This window comes from Zonotrichia leucophrys, chromosome 3 (genome assembly GCF_028769735.1).
Source record: "Zonotrichia leucophrys gambelii isolate GWCS_2022_RI chromosome 3, RI_Zleu_2.0, whole genome shotgun sequence".
Classification (NCBI taxonomy): Eukaryota; Metazoa; Chordata; class Aves; order Passeriformes; family Passerellidae; genus Zonotrichia; species Zonotrichia leucophrys.
This window is the reverse complement of record NC_088172.1, coordinates 100,593,658-100,610,139: the sequence shown is the minus strand read 5'-3', so window position 1 is coordinate 100,610,139 and position 16,482 is coordinate 100,593,658. Positions and strand designations below refer to the sequence as shown.

The window sequence follows — 16,482 nt, the reverse complement described above, 5'->3', positions numbered from 1 at the left end:
CCTCCCTCCCACCCTGGGCAAGATGAGGTGCCCAGATCCAGCAGCACGGAGCACTGCGGTCAGGGAGAGCCCTGCCTGAACACGCTCAGGCACGAGAGCCAGAGCCACAGGGCTCCAGGGAAGCACCAGCTGCAAACTCACCCATGGAATGCCAGAAGCTGCTGTGAAAGCAGGAGCCCCAGGGGGAGCAGGCCCTCACAGCCACGCCTGGCCCAGGGATTCAGCTGTCAGCAGGCTCAGTGCCTACAGCAGCTGGGGCAAAACCTGGCACCAGCAACTCCCTGGGCTGCACAAAGCTGAGGGCAGCTGCAGGCACCTGGCACAGCAGCTGCCAAACCAGCTCCAGTGCCATTTGTTGGGAAGCAGGGGATGTGCAAGGCCACCAGCAGCTGCTGTGAGGCTGCACAGGGAGGTGAGGCAGGACCTCAGGTGGTCTGGGCCAAGTGGTGCTCAGCACAAATTAGTGCAGACTGGGCAACTCCGGGCTGTTCCAGACAAGGTTTGAGTATTTCAAAGGCTGAAGCTCCCCCTTTCCCTGTGACAAGTTTTTCCTCTCATCCAATGGGAATTTCTTTTCTGCCACTTGCTCCCATTGCCACATGACCTGTCACCCAGTGTCTCCAGCAAGAACTGGGCTCCTTCTGCAGAGGGAGCTCAGCTCACAGCCAAGCAAGTGCCTCTCCCTCAGGCATTCCTCATCCAACAAGAGCTCCAGCCATTCTAGCAGGGTGAGAGTCGCCCCTCTTGTTCACAGGTGTGCTCCCCTCTCTACCTGCAGGACAATGATTTCTCTGCACCACCAAAATTTTGCAGGGACCTTCCTGAGCCTACAGACACCAAAAGAAGCAACAACTTGCAGTCAGGCAGTGAGCACCTAGTGCTAAAACACCTGTATTTATTTAGAGACTATGTCAGGTCCAAGGCAGCTGGAGCAGCAGTGCCCTGTGTCCTGCTGCCCCTCTGGCCAGCACCTCTCATTGGGGGCTGACAGTCAAACAGCAGCTGCCTCCAGCCCTGCAGGTGCAGTTTGAGCCTTGCTCCCCCACCAAAGAATGGCCTCTCAGCCATGGAGACACCCCTACACTGCCCACAGCTCTGTCCCTGCAAGGAAATCACCCTGCTACGTTCCCAGCAGCCACAATGCACTGCTGACACCTGAGGGACCTTCACAGAGCCCACCACCCTCCTGGGTGAGCAGAGCAGCACTTCCAGCAGGCCTTGGCTTGGGAAACTGCACAGTCACCATTTCCATCCAAGCTCAAAAGAAGAGAGCCCAGGAGGCATCAGAGGAGAGCAGGCAGTGCCTGTTTGTGCCTGTTCTGCAGTCCCAGCTCTGCTGAGCTTTAGGAGGCTGCAAACTTCTGCTGGATGAGTCTGTACCTGAGCAGCTCCTGCTCAGAGACTGATGGCTGCAACCTGGCAGCAGCCTGCAGAAAGTCTTCCATGGTCAGGATCAGAGCAGACTTCTCGGTATCCAGCCCTGCATGAGAGAAACATGGAAGGGCTGAGAACAGGAGCAGCTGGTAAGATCCAAAAGCCATCAAAGGAAAAGCTGTGTCTCTCTCCTTCCCCCTGGGGCCAAGATGACCACATCTGCAGAACCTGCCTGCCTGGCAATAACCCAGAGCCCAGCACTGTGGTCCCAAAGCTGCTGAGGATCTTCTCACACAGCCCAGCAGTGCTAACTCTCCTCTCTGCCCCTGTGCTGGGCTGCTCCAACAGCTGGCACAGGTAAGGGCAGGGCTCCTACCTTCCTCAATCCACTCCACCTTGCGTTTGACAGCACACATCATGGCATCTGAACACAGGGCATAGATGTCTGCTCCTGTCAGCTGGGCTGGGCATTTTTCTAGGATGGTGGTGAGATTCACAGAAGGATCCAGTTTAAACCTGCCAAGAGAGAAAAACAGAGGTGTAAAGGCCAAGAAAAAACAGACAAGTGTGACTGGGCAGGAACAAGCAGAGTACTCATGCTTAGCCGCCTCCAGAATGTGCTCTGCATGCTCAAAAAAAAAAAAAATTTGCTTTACTGTTTTTTTCAACAGTCACTTTTCTTTGAAACATCTCTGCAGCAAGGTCCTCTCTCCTGCTAAGCAGGATCAAAGGAAACTTTGAATCACAGCACCACAGCACAGCATGGCCTGAGTTGGAAGGGATCTTAAAGATCATCCAGTTCCAACTCCCCTGCCACAGGCAGGGACACCTTCCACTGGACAACATGCTCCAAGCCCCATCGAGCCTGGGCTTGAACATGTCCAGGGATGGGGCATCCACAGCTTCTCTGGGCCTCTCTGTTTCCAGGCTAGGAAGCACAAAGGATGTAGGGATCAGTCTTGGAACCATGGTGCAGGATGAACTCTCCAGAACACCATCTGTTTATGCCACTGGTGTTTGACTTCTCACCTAGATAAATTAAGTGTTCCACATGCCTGGGAACAACCTGCAGTCATGGCTGAATGAGAACGTTTAATGAGAGACTACAAACCACTGTAACCCCAAACCACCCCATGACAGCCACCCTGCAGACAGTGAGCCTCCCTCAGCATGAGCAGCAGCTGCTGGAGGGCATGGTGGCCAAGACACAGGGTGTGACAAGCTGCTGGCAGCCAGCCCACACTCTCACCTCTCCTCCTAACTCACAGTGACAGGGAGAGGTGATCACAGCTACCCAGGACAGAGTCCCTGCAGAGGCAGTCACAGCCACTCACCCAGCTGTGGTGGGGGGCACCTCTGCACCCCAACTGCAGGCCTGGCTTCTCTCCCTCCAGAGATGCTCTCAGGAGCTCAGAGCAGCTGGAAAAGCAGCCAAACCCTGCTGCTCAGCGATCCCACACAACCAGTGATGGGGAAGACACACAGATCACAGTCTGAACACCCCTGTGTTGCAGACATCTTTTCATGAAAAATCCTTTCCTTAAGATTTTTCCTCCTGAGAAGCTGAGAAGCCTCAGGAACAAAATGTAAACAATGATTATCTGCTGCTGTGGAATGCAACAGGTGGATCTGTGATTGGCCCATCTTGGATGTTTCTAATTAATGGCCAATCACAGTCAGCTGGCTCAGACTCTCTGTCCGAGCCACAAGCTTTGTTATCATTCCTTATTTTTCTATTCTTAGCTGGCCTTCTGAAGAAATCCTTTCTTCTATTCTTTTAGTATAGTTTTAATCTAATATATATCATAAAATAATAAATCAAGTCTTCTGAAACATGGAGTCAACATTCTCATCTCTTCCCTCACCCAAGAATCCCTGTGAACACCGTCACACCCCTGAGCACCACAGGAGGAGAGGCAATGAGCTGAATGGAGCTGCCTTCACACTTGGATTGGCAAACAGCAGGGGAAATTCTCTTGCAGGAATCAAATGGGAGCTTCCTGTCCTGCAGCTGCACTGCAGTCTTACTACACCATCAGGATCTGGCTGAGCTCCATAAGAAAAGCACATGGCTGGAAAACTCTACCAACCCCTCCACTTGGACAGGCAGGCTGAGCTCCACCCATCCTGTAGAAAAACCAGTCCCAGCTGGAAATCGCTCTGTCCTCCTGCCCTACCCACTGGCTGTGGCTCAGCGACCTCAGGTGCTCCCCAGAGCTCAGACATGAATCCAAGATGGAGCACGCCATGCATGAGCCTCAGGAGGGCTGTCACCTCCTGGAAGGTGGTGTGAGGAGGCTGCAGGAGCACAGGGTCACTCACCTCCTGGTGACAGCACTCAGCACCTGCAGCTGTGATTCCCGGTCCTCGTTGATGCCCACGTAGACCAGCTTGTCAAACCTGTCAGCACAGAGAGGGCAGCTGGGCACAGACCAAAGCAAACCTGCCACAAGGGCTCAGCCTTTTGCACCAGGAGCTGCAGGACAGCTCATTTTGCTGTCCAGTCTGTGGGTGATACAGAGCCTGAAGCAGCTGATGTGCACAGAGGGGCAGCGGCAGGCTGGGGAAATGGACACACAGGAACCACCCATGGTCCAACAACAGCAGATACAAAGTGCTGCCCCAGGACAAGCAAGTCACAGGCTTGAGGAGTGGCTGGGGGGCAGCTGTGCAGAAAGGGCCCTGGGGCACCAATTCCTGCCATTGCTTGGTGCAACAGCAGCTCCCTCATGGCCCTGCTGTGCTGCTGGGGCAGCAACCAGAGCAGTGGGGGCAACAAGCTGTGGTATCTTACACTGCTGCTGCTACAGCCACAGGCACCAGCCCCCTCCTGGCTTCCTGTGAGCCAGGGGCCTTCACAAACAATCTCTGCAGAGGGAACGTGCTGGGGACACAGTCCTGCTCACCAGGGCCTTAGGAGCTGTGGGGAACCCCCCTGAGTGAGGCAGGGCAGGGTGGGACATACCTGCCCGGTCGTAGCAGAGCTGGGTCCAGGAGGTCAGGCCTGTTGGTGGCTCCAATGACAAACACCTCTCTGCTGGAATGAAGGCCATCAAGCTCTGCAAGGAGCTGTGAGACAACTCTGCAGGGAGCAAGACAGGACACTTAGAACTTGGCAAGTCACCCAGTGTCTCCCCTCAGCCACCAATGAAAAAGGAAGAATTGAGGATAGTGGCAGGTCCATTTCTCAGACTTCAGATCCTATTTCTCTTCCCTGAAGAGCCCTTACACAGCCATCCAGACTTCTCCATCAGCACAGCCAGCAAGTACATGGGCTCACTTCAAAGTAGTCCAAATCCCAGACAGTCCTTCAGAACAGGAAAACTGGATGGGACTGCCAGCTTAGCAGAAGAGAAGAGGAGGCCTAGGGAAAATAACCCTGTTCCTGGGTATCTCTAAGCTGTACACACTTTGCTTCTACCAGGAGCACCTGAAAGGTTTCCCACCCCAGGGGAACAGCAGCTAATAGGAGGACAGAACAGCAGGGGTGGGAAGGATGACCTTGGAGAGGCCAAAGGGAGCACTTGGCAGCCACAGAAGCAGATGGAGGAGACTGTCTTAATCAAATGTTTGCACAACTAGCTTGGGCAATCGGGAACCTGAGGCAATGCAAACAGCAGTACTAATGCTCAGAGAGAAGAGACAGGCCATGCTGAGAGCTGAAGATAGCAGAGAGGGGGAAAAACAGAGAAAGAGAGGTGGAATGGACTATGCCTTTCAGGGCAATCTCATGCACTGCCTGCAGCTGAGGCAGGAATCCTGCTCTCCCAAGGACACCTGATGCTCACTCACCTGTCCATGACACCCCCTGAATCTCCACTTCGCCCACGACTGGGGGCCAGGGAATCCAGCTCATCAAAGAAGATAATGCAGGGAGCAGCTGCCCTGGCTCTGGCAAACACTGTGAGGAGACAGCACAAAAGGTGAAAAAGACATGGAGGAGCAGTCAACAGCAACAGGACCTGCTACATTCCCAGCAGGGAACAGGTGTGGATGGAAACTAGATGTCCACTGTACCACCAACTGCTCCTGCCTGAGTGTCTCAATAGAATGGGGACAAGCAGCACTGAGCAGGATGGGCCCTGAGGCTCAGCTGTGACTCTGGGGAGCTGCTGTCCAAGCAGGAGGGCCCTGAGGCTCAGCTGTGACTCTGAGGAGCTGCTGTCCAAGCAGGATGGGCCCTGAGGCTCAGCTGTGTCTCTGGGGAGCTGCTGTCCAAGCAGGAACACCAGGGACAGGAGCAACAGGAGCAGAGAGAGCAGGAGGGGAAGCTGCAGGCAGCAGGGAACGGACTGTAGGAGACAGCTGGGTTCAAGCACTTGCTGAGAGCTGTGGGTGGGAGTTGGGAAGGGGGTTTAAGCCCTGCCTCCTTCCCTGCAGCTCTGCAGAAAAGCCCCATGTCCCCACATGCAGGAGCAGGATTCATGTCCTCACCATTGCGCACGTTCTCCTCGCTTTGCCCGACGTACATGTTGATGAGCTCTGGTCCTTTCACACTGTGGGGCAGGGAGAGGAGGAACCCAGTTAGAGACACCCATGCCCTGCCAGCAGGAAGTCAGATCCATTGTGAGAATCCCCCCCTCACATTTCTCCTCACCTCAGGAACGTCATGGTGCATGTTGTTGCCACAGCTTTTGCCAGCAAGGTCTTCCCTGTCCCTGGAGGCCCATACAGCAGCAGCCCAGAGCGGCACAGTCCCAGGGACAGCAGCTCTGGGTGCTCCAACGGCAGCTGGATAGTGTCCAGGATCTCCTTCTTCACCTCCTGCAGCCCACCAACATCCTGCCAGGACACTGAGGGGATCTGCCAAGAGAGGGACAATCCTTGTCAGCACTTAGTCCTGAGTGTGCCTGGGCAGCTCCAGTATCCAAAACTGACATTTCCCCTCTTCTGAGGTTTGCAAGGGAGAACCAAACTGTACAAACACATCCTCAGGCATGCTGCACTAACAGAGTGCACTTCATCTCAAATCCTCCACTGGGAGGAGGATCCCAATGGAAGGAGGACTCCAATCCTGCCCCTGGGAAAATAAGTCAGCAAAAAGTATCTGCAGCTTCAAGGGGAGAGAGTCTTGCTGCAGGCAGCCTTTGGGATGCATGAAAGAAGGCAAAAATAAGAATAAAAATTAAAAATTAACTGCAAGGGCTTCACACCTTGCAGAGGGATGGAACCTGGGCTGCCAGGAGCTCTGTGATGGCAAGGAGGATGTGACAGAGAGAAATCCTGCAGGACAGTGTATGGAACACTCACTGCTCTTAAAGGAGGATGCAAGAGGTAAGTCCACGTGTGCTCATAAGGGGGTCAGCTGAAGACATGTGAGGGGTCAGGGAGAACAGAGAGAAGACACCAAACCTGAGATGGGTGAGCCAAGGCCTCTTGGGTTATTTTGTGCTGAGCAAAACTATCCCAGAGCATGCTGCTGCTCTGCACTTTAGGAATAGCTGGAATGCCACAGCATGCATGACATCCTCCTGAGAGTCAGAGCAGCTCTCCTGGGAAAGCCCCACACTTCCCCCCACACCTGCTGGTGCCAGCACAAGTGGGGAGCTCAAAAATAGCTTAGGGCAAAATTCTTCCCCCACCTCAGCTAATTTGCATCTCCTTCCTTCACTACTTGAAATTATGTTATCTTATTTTATTTCTTTAGCTGTTCACCAGGAAAATTAGGCCAAACAAAACAAGGATTTTCAGAAAAAAACAACTTTTAAAGCAAAAGGTCACTGGCCCTTCTTCGGCAGTTACAAGGAATGCAAGAGCTGCCCTCTCCTCTGCACTTTTGCTCATCCTGCCTTGCTAGAGAGAGCTCTACAGACATGAGCACAGGAAAACTGCAGCAAGGTTGTTTTCAGGGGAGCACATTGTAAGTCTAAGACAGGGTGCAGACACTGCTAACAAGTGGAGGTTTGGAATCAGCTCTCTCCAGAAGGCTCAGGCTGTAAGTGCAGACAAATGTGTGACTCACCAGAAAGTGCAAGCAGGGAACTGAAAGCAATGTTGAGAGTATCCAGGTCTGCTAATGGGCTTCCTGACCACAACCAATTACTAAGAAATCAATAAAGGAATGTAAAATGCAAACAAAATTAACTCCCATTCACACAGCTCAGTGCTGAGCATGCTCTGTGGTTATCTGTCTTACAGCAAACTTGGCAAACACCATTAAACAGAGATCACTGCATGAATTAAGTGGGCAGCTGGCGAAGGTGCCAGAGGAACTGCTCCAAGGCCAAGGCTTCCTGTCCTGTGCTGAACTCAGCTGTTGGCACTCATGGGCATGGAAAAGAGCTTCTGATCACTTTGCTTGGTCCTAACACCACATTGCCCAGCCAAACCAGTCACCCCAAATGCTGCTTCCCTGGGACCAAGCTGCTAGGGAAGATCACACCCCTTCTGAGCAGCTGACTGCTGCTTTTCTCAGACTCTCCATGTCACTTTCCCTGAAGAAATCCCAAGTTCTTCAAACTGCCTGTCTGTCAGAAAAGTCCATCCCAGCTCAAGCAGCATCCAAGGCCAGAGATGAAGTCTAAGACTTATCACATCTGTGGAGAAACTGCCCCCACCAGCCTGTGCCACAGCCTCTCTGTCCCCTCAGGCCAGGTGGCTGGGGAGATCTCAGGGAGGCAGCTCTGCCCCTCAAGCTGCACAGCTGGCACCCCTCCAGCACCACTGGTCTGCATTTAGCACTGCACGAGCTTCCCTAACAAATTCCAAGCCAAGAGGGTGAAAACTGATGGGAGAAAGTCCAGAGGACTCTTTCCCACTGAAAGCTGAGCGAATACAGGGAAGGACAGAGCAGGAAGCAACGTGTCAGAACACAGCCCTGCAAGATCTGTGATGGGCATCTTGAGCCAAGAGCTCTGCAGAACCCAGCCCCTCCCTGGGCCCCAACATCTCACCTTTGGGGCTCCCACGGCCTGTGAGTGGGCATCATGCAGCTGCTCCAGTGCAGCACTAAAATCCTCCTCGAGCACCGGGAACCCTGCAGTGCAAAAATCCCTCTCCACTTCCTCGCTCAGCCCGCCTGGAAAACTGGTGAGGAAAGAAAGGGAAAGTGGTCAGACTGTGTCCCACTAGTGGCTGCAGGCCCTGCCCTCCCCACCCTGCTGCCTGTGCTACCTCAAGGCCTGGATGCGGGTGCAAGCAGCCCGGCTGCTGTGGGACAACAAGGCACAGAAATCTCCCAGCACAAATCCCTGTGGATGTGGAAACAAAGAGCATCAGTTCAGTCCCTCACCACAGTTACACCTAGGCCATAAAAAGCATAGGGAAAAAATCCTTGCAGAGCTGTTTCTTGAGCAAGTTCCTGCTTAAAGGCTCTAGCTTCAATTTTTATTTTTTTTTTATTAGCAGAGCTGAACATCAGCCAACACCTCTGTAAAAGGTGTGCACTACAAATCTGCATTTAAAAGCTGATGTCTGAGCACCAGGATTACCCACTGAAGAAGTTGTTTGGACTGTGGGAATTACCCCTTTCTCCAAGACCAGCCAGGGGAGATTGGCCCAGCACTGCCAGCCTGGCCATCCCCATGTGCTGCTGTGCTTTTACTCACTGCAGTCCTGCGGGCCAGCTTGGACAGGCTCACTTCTTTGCCCAGAGGCAGGCTGGCAGTCAGCATGCTCAGCATCAACCTCCTCTGCTCCTCTGAAGGGGCCTCAATCTTCACCTCATGGAGGAAAGCAGTCTGCACATCTGTGGGAACATCCTGGGGCTTGCAGGTTGTGCCAATCACCAGCACGGGGTGGCTGTGGGGAGAAAGGGGACAGTGCATGGTCTCAGCTCTCTGTCTCTGCTTCTCCCTTGGCAGAAGCAAGCAATTACCTTGAATACCCACAGCAAACGTGCAGGGTCCATACCTCAGTGCTGGCTCTGTGTCCAGGAGCAGCTGCCTGAGGGTAGCAATGACCCTGGCGTCCTCCCCGAGCCCGTCTCGCTCTCTGCCAAGCACCTCGATGTCTTTGAGCAGGAGCACACAGGGCTGGTACTGCTGGGCCTGGCTGAAGGCCACCTGCACTTTCTCCTCTGTGGCTGCACTGGTGTCACTGCACAAACTGACACAATCGACCTGCCAGACAAACAGACAAGGCAGTTGCAACATGCATGGCTGGGGGGACATAGGACAACATTCCACAAAGCTTTGCACAGGCAATTCAAGGCTCAGAGGAGATCAAACTTGGTGTTTCACAATAATTCCTGAATATGACATTCAGGTCATATTCAAAATAGGCACGTTCTGGATGCCTTAGCATGGATAACTGGCTGTCTCTTGCTTCTCTGCAAGAGGTGAGGTAGGCAGGAGGGTCTTATCTGAAAAAGGTGAGGCAAAGGGACCAGAGAAATCAATACAGTGGATATCACAGCTCAGCAACCTCAGCTGGAAGAGATGAGAGCTGGAAGGGAGATGAGAGCTGTGGAAGCCAGGGAGGACAAAGTATCTTGCACAACAGTGCAGTAAGCAGAGGAGGAGGCCCAGGAAACTGCTCAACCAGTGCCAGACCGGCTCAAAGTGCAGGAGGAAGGTGAAGGTGATGAGTGTTTGGGGGGAAGTTAGAGATGGCAGGAGGCCCAGACACTGTTTACAAAGCAAACACTTGCTGAAGTCATGCAAGGGAAGAGGTGACTGGTGAGCCTTGAACAGCAGCCTGGGAACAGGCAGTGCTGCCTCCTGGTGCTGTGAGGCTGTCCAGGGAGACTCAACCATCCCCAGGACTCCTTGAGTTTCATCCTCAGCCTGAAGCAGGGAGAACAGCTCCCTAAAGGGCAAGGACAGGGACATAGTGCAGAGGAACTCCCGTGCTCCATGTACTACAGAAAAAACCCAGGAGTTAGGGTTGTAATGGCAGCAGTATCTGTATGCAAGCACTAAAAGGCAGAGAGAAAGGACAAAAAGTTGTTTATCAAGTGGTGGACATTAGATTTCCTTCCATGAAAAGAGGAATCTTCCAGCCCTATTCTTTCCATTTTTCTTCTTCTTCTTCCATGTCCTTGCAAAATTTCAGAAAGTCTCCTAGCATGTGACTTCCTCTCACTTTTGCAAACATATCTCTACAGCTTCAAGGAAATTAAAACATTTGTGGGATAATCCTGGACTGTCAAGAGTGAACAAAAGAGGTATGCTGGAAGAAAATAGCAATTTTAACAAGTCACTGAAGACTCTGCTCGTTCCCAGAACCTTTTGTGCTGGACAGAGACAGGTGCTAGACCTCATTTTGGCCATCCAGGCACATAACATTCCCATCAAAAGAGCTTTTTCCAGTCAGATGTGGTTTAGTAACAGTAGATTTCTCATCCAAATTCTCTCACCTATACAGAGAAACATCTCCTTTAGCTTGCCTGCTCCCACCAGCTTCATCTGACAATCACAGGCCTCATGCTGGCACAGGGAAAAATAAACACCTTCCATGCTCTGCTGACCTCTCAAGCCCTTCTGAAAAATCTCTTTCAAAAAGATCTTGTAAAAACTTGTATCAGACTCTCTCTTCATTCTTTCTTTTTCAAGCTGAAGAATTTATTCAGTTTTTCCCCACACAGAAGCTGGTCTAGAAGCTGATCTTACCCAGTGTCCTCTGAATTTTTCCAGTTCAGTTTTATGCTTTTGTGATGGGGAGACCAGAACTGTGCATGATGTTCAAGCTGTGTCAAGAAATGGATTTGCACAGAAACAGCACCCACTCTTGAGTTTGTTTCATAAAATGTGATTTGATTTTTTACACATACAGAGAGCAGAGCACAAGTTTTCAGGGGGCCATTGACATAAAACCAAATCCTTAATACTGACAGTCAGCTGGAACTGTATCATATTCCACATTAAACCAACTCCAGTGAATTTCACATGCCACTTCACTGCTCTGGCAGGGGGTGCTGGTGAATGTGAACACAGTCACAGAGCAGCTGTTTTACACACCAAGAGACTTTGAGCCAGGTCTGGTACACGTGCTAGCATGAAACCAAGGGCTGCTTTTCTTTTCCTTCAGCTAAAGAAGATCTCAGCATTATTTGTCTGCATCTGCACGTGGAAGCAACTCCTGGATAGGCTCATGTCATGGCTGCAGCAGGGCCGACTTAAAACACATTTGCATAATCCTGTGTCTGCTGTAAATCCACCAATCCACTGTGCCCAGAGGAATTACCTTGAGGAGGTGGAGGTTGAGGCAGCTGCACACAGCTCTGACAGCCATCAGCTTCCCGCTGCCGGCGGGCCCCGAGAGCAGCACACTGCCCACGCCGCTCAGCGCGCTGGCCCTGCAACACACACCAAGGGGAGCTCTGCCCGTGCCCCAGCGCTCCCAGCGCTCTCCCCAAGGAATTCCCACTCACCGACGGCGCAGGTGGGGCCGGAGAGCATCGCAGAGCTGCTTCACCACGTCAGAAAGCCCTGCAGGAGACAAACTGCTCCAGAACTCACTGCTGTTACGGGCTGGGGCAGATGGGACAGTGCTGTTTGTTGAGCCCACCTGTGAGAAAGCAAAAACATCATCCAATAAAGACCGGTGCCAAGTGACAACATCTGTCCTGAAATGTCATTTTCCAATGGCAGGAGTGTGACAGTGGTCACAAGGGTCTTCAGGGTGAGAGAGAGACGAGAATGATGAATCTATGTTCAGAAGGCTTGATTTATTATTTTATGATATATATACTACATTATAACTATACTAAAAAGAAATAGAAAGAAAAGTTCTCTGAAGGCTAGCTAAGCTAAGAATAGAAAAAGAATGAATAACAAGTCTGTGTCTCAGCAGAGAGTGAGACCTAGCTCTGCCGTGAGCGGTCAGTAAATCTAAACATCCACAGGAGACCAATCACAGATCCACCTGTTGCATTCCACAGCAGCAGATAACCATTGTTTACACTTTGTTGCTGAAGCTTCTCAGCTTCAGCAGGAAAAATCCTAAAGAAAGGATTTTAATGAAAAGAATGTCTGTGACACAGGAGGCACAAGCCTCCCCAGGTACATTTGTCATCCACAGTACAAGCTCAGCCTCAGATCTCCCCTCTCTGCTCTCCACCAACATCTCACCAGATAGAGAGACGTGTTCTGGGTGTCCACCAGGTAACCCTCGGACTGCTCGCCTTCCACCATGCCGACAATCTTCTTCACCTTGAAATAAAGCTCTGGCCACCTAAGGGAAAACAAACAAGCACTCTGAAGTGCTTAGCCAAGATCTTGAAGGAAGGAACAATATAAATGTCAACAAGTAGACAGCTGATAAGCACAGGTAAGCAGAGAAACTCTAGTCCCCCTGCAGTATGCACAAGGATCAGCCAATGGGAATGTTGGGAATGACACTGGGAACACCCTTATCCTGATACAAAGGGAATGTTCTCCCATTTAGCACAACTGTCCCAAAGCCACACGAGCAAAATCAAGAAAGGCAGAACTGGTGGCCAAACAAAGTTAATCTAATGTGAACTCCTAGGGCTTATATGCACATTTTGTTGTTTGTCACAAGTTGAGAAGCCCAGCTCCAACTTTGCTTTATGTGGCTCTGATGCCCTCAAGCCACCCTTTCCTCTTCACTCTTTATCCCCATCACTTGCTCCACCTCTTTTTCTCCTTTCTTCCCTCCCTGACTATTCAAATGAGCTAACAGAGGCCTCCCTCTTAGCTTCAGCCCTCCATAATCCAGCAAAAGTATGTTAACAGATGGATAAAATAATAAAATCCAGGGATAGATCAGAATGGAATAAACTGATTTCAAGAGAGTCAATCATGGAAAAGCATCTATTGATATCTTCTGATATCAATAGAGCCACAGTGTGTTGACCTACCTTAGGAACTTGTCTGCATTTAGTTCTATAAACTCAGCATTTCCAAATGTTGGAACACACAGGATGTCTCCCTCTTGGACCAGCCTACAAAAAACCCAGAGAGTTTCATCAGTGAAAGAGAGTAAATCCTTCTGGTTGTGTGGCCTCCCTGCCCTGCACCACTTCTGTTTTTACAGAAAACACAGAGACTTGAGGGATGACTTCTGAAGGACAGGACAAGAAGAGTTCTGTCCAAGTAGAGCATACTCCTGACAGGACAATGCAAGGGGATATTCTAAAGCTACACAGCACCCGCACTGGGGGCGTGGATGTGCACATCCCCAGCGTGTGGCACGGACGGACAGTGCCTCTGCCCTGAGCGCGCACCGCGCACAGCTCACCGCGGCGTTTCGAAGTGCCTGTAGAGCACGCAGCCGTAGCTCCCCCGGGTGTTGTACGCCGGCGAGCACACGATCTCCAGGTGCAGCTCCTTGGCGAACGGCGGCACAGACAGCACGGACCGGCTGCCCTTCCCATCCGCGGCTCCGCTCCTTTCGTACCTCTGCGGAGAGCACGATGCGCACCGTGAGCCGCGGCTGCCGCCGCCGCGCTCCCCGTCTGCCCGGCCGTGGCTCACCTGTAGCCGGAGCTGTGCGGCGGCGGCGGGGTCGCAGCCCAGGTTGAAGGCCAGGGCCGGGGCCAGCAGCGCGGTGCCGTCGGGCGGCGAGCGGCGGGCGGCCCGCGGGTACTCCCATGGCGGCGGCCGCGCCAGCAGCGCCGCCAGGTGCTCCCGGGCCGCGCCATCGACGCCCACCCGCACCCACTCGCCCTGGAACAGCCCCAGCGCCAGCAGCCCGCGCCGGCTCACCCACACCTCCGCCCCGCCGCCGCCGCCCGCCCCGCCGGGCACCGCCCGCAGCCGCGGCCCGGAGGCGGCGGCGGCGAAGCGGGAGACGAGGGGCGGCGCGGCGGCGGAGGGGGGGCGGCCGCGGGCGGTGCCCGGCGGGGCGGGCGGCGGGGGGGCGAGGGCGGTGCGCGTCCCGCTGCCCAGCAACCCCTGCAGCGCCGGGCGCGCCTCCAGCACCAGCGGACCCGGCCCGGGGCCCGGCCCCGGCAGCGCCTCGCCCCGCCGCGCCAGCACCGCGCCGCCCGCCAGCCTCCCGGCCCGGCCCGCCGCCCCCAGCAGCACCCAGGCCAGCGCCGGCGGGCGCCGCACGGGCCACACGGCCACCCTGCGGCCGGCCGCCAGCCCCAGGCGCCGCAGCAGCGCCCCGCGCAGCCACAGCTCCGCGCCGCGCCGCCCGCCCGCCTCCAGCGCCACGGCGCTCAGCAGCACCGGCTGCGCCCCGCCGCGCCCCGTCGGCCGCACCGCCAGCACCAGCGCGCCGCCCCGCCCGCGCAGCGCCGCGCACAGCCCCGCCGGCGCCAGCAGCAGCGCCGTGGCCGGCCACAGCTCCGCCGGCGGCGCGTCCAGCGGCCGCAGCACGGCCACCGCCATCGCGCCGGCAGCGGGGGCGGAGCGGGGCGGAGCGGACCGCGGCACAGGCAGCGGGGCCGGGCCGGGGCGGAGCGCGGTGCCCTCCGCGCTCCGCCCCGGCCGCAGAGTGGGAGGTGCGCTCCGGGCTGGGGTGCTGCCCTCCGGCTCTCATTCCGAGCCGTGCGGGCGGCAGCGACACCCCGTGACGGTGACACTCGGGCCCGTCCTCCCCGGTTCCCGCAGCCTGCAGCCTGAACCTTCGGATTTCCCCGCCCAGAGAGGGAAGGTTGCCAAAAAGGCGGGCGGGGATTTTGCTGTTCGGCGCCCCCCCCGCGAGAGTCACGGCCGCCCAGTGTGGGATCGGGGGAAAGGACACTCGGTGGCCTCGCCTGTGGAGATTTTGCGGGCTGAACAGGTGCACCTGGTTTAAAAGAATGGACTTGTATTGGTGTTAGTGCTGAATTAACCTAGGAAGTCATACAATAGTCTGAGTTGGAAGGGACACAGAATCATCAAAGCCCAACTTCTGTCCCTGCACAGGACAGCCCCAGTAATCACAGAGAATGCCCGAGAGTATTGTCCAAACACTCACTGAACTCTGTCAGGCTTGGTGCTGTGACAGCTTCCCTGGGAAGCCTGTTCCAGTGCCCCACCACCCTGTGGGTGAAGAAACTTTTCCTAATATCCAACCTAAACCTCCCCGATACAGGGTTAGAGCCATTCTCTCGGGTCCTGTCGCTGGTCACCACAGACAAAAGATGCGCAAATGTCCTACTGCTTTAATCGTGCAGACTGAGATGGGGTCCCTGCTCAGTCTCCTCACAAGGATGGCTCTTCACCACCTTCGTAGCACTCCTTTGGAAGCTCTCTAACAATTTTAATGTCTGTTTTACATGGCAGCCTCCAAAGCTGTCCCCAGAACTCGAGGTGACGCCACCCCAGTGCAGAGCAGAGAGGAACAATCCCCTCACTCACTCATCCAGCAGGCGATGCTGATGCACCCCAGGACAGGGTTGGCCTATGTGAAAAACGCCAGTCACTTGCTTTTAAAATTTTAAAAGTTTAATAGTAATAAAATGGTTATAAAAATAGTCATACAATTAGAGTAATAATTATTTGGACAAATTGAATTAGGACAATATGAGACAAGAAATACAAAGAGTTATGGATGTCCGGTTACCTTTTTCTGGGGAGCATGAGCCCGAAAAAGGACCCCACGTTAACAGAGGATTAACCCTTAAAAGCAACAGCCTGTTGCACATTCATACACCTCATACATGATGCATAAATTCCATTCAAATACAGGATGCTGTCTGGTCATCGTCAACTTCTTCCTCTGAGTCCTAACAGCGCCTTTGAGGCGGGAAGAAGTTTGTTTCTTCTGCTAAGAGGGCAATAAATTCTTTTTCTCTGAAAGATTTAGGTGTCCTGCGGCTGCTATCTGGTGTGAGTGCCTCATTCCTTTCTAAAAAAATCCCACTAGCATCGTTCTTATTTTAATTACAAAAGTCACCTTTTAATTACAAGACTACATTTATTATTAAAATGTTAATACATCCTCCGCTCCCCTCTCCTCTCGTGTCCCATCGCCCAGCTCCACACGAGGGAGCGCTTACAAAGCGTTCGGGCTCGCTCGCTGAGCTCCCAGTCTGAAAATCCAACCTGCGGCTTGGCAGGATTGGCCAAAACAAAGTGACACAGATATGAACACTGCTAAAGCTGTACGGAAATGGCACCCTGAAGATGCTTCTGCAAATGCAGCCCTGCAGCCTTCTCTGCTCTGGGCCCATCACTGGGATGTAAGAAAACTCTGACTACCACTGGTTGGGTCATTTTATCTCTGCTTTAAAATATATATTATATTAAACCTATACTAAAAGAATAGAAG

At 53.6% G+C, this 16,482-nt stretch overlaps 1 protein-coding gene across 1 annotated transcript; it reads right to left on the bottom strand.

Moving 5' to 3' along the window:
- Positions 1-875: 875 nt before the first annotated feature.
- On the bottom strand, positions 876-14,615 carry PEX6 (peroxisomal biogenesis factor 6). The gene is made up of 17 exons (XM_064709604.1): positions 13,755-14,615; positions 13,519-13,679; positions 13,139-13,222; positions 12,387-12,489; positions 11,687-11,823; positions 11,500-11,611; positions 9,226-9,434; positions 8,922-9,114; positions 8,488-8,564; positions 8,268-8,400; positions 5,972-6,177; positions 5,809-5,870; positions 5,167-5,275; positions 4,340-4,456; positions 3,697-3,774; positions 1,751-1,890; positions 876-1,480 (listed from the first exon to the last, which is right to left on the bottom strand). The coding sequence occupies exons 1-17, from the start codon at positions 14,613-14,615 to the stop codon at positions 1,344-1,346; spliced, it is 2,919 nt and encodes a 972-aa protein (XP_064565674.1). The 3' UTR covers positions 876-1,343.
- Positions 14,616-16,482: the final 1,867 nt, after the last annotated feature.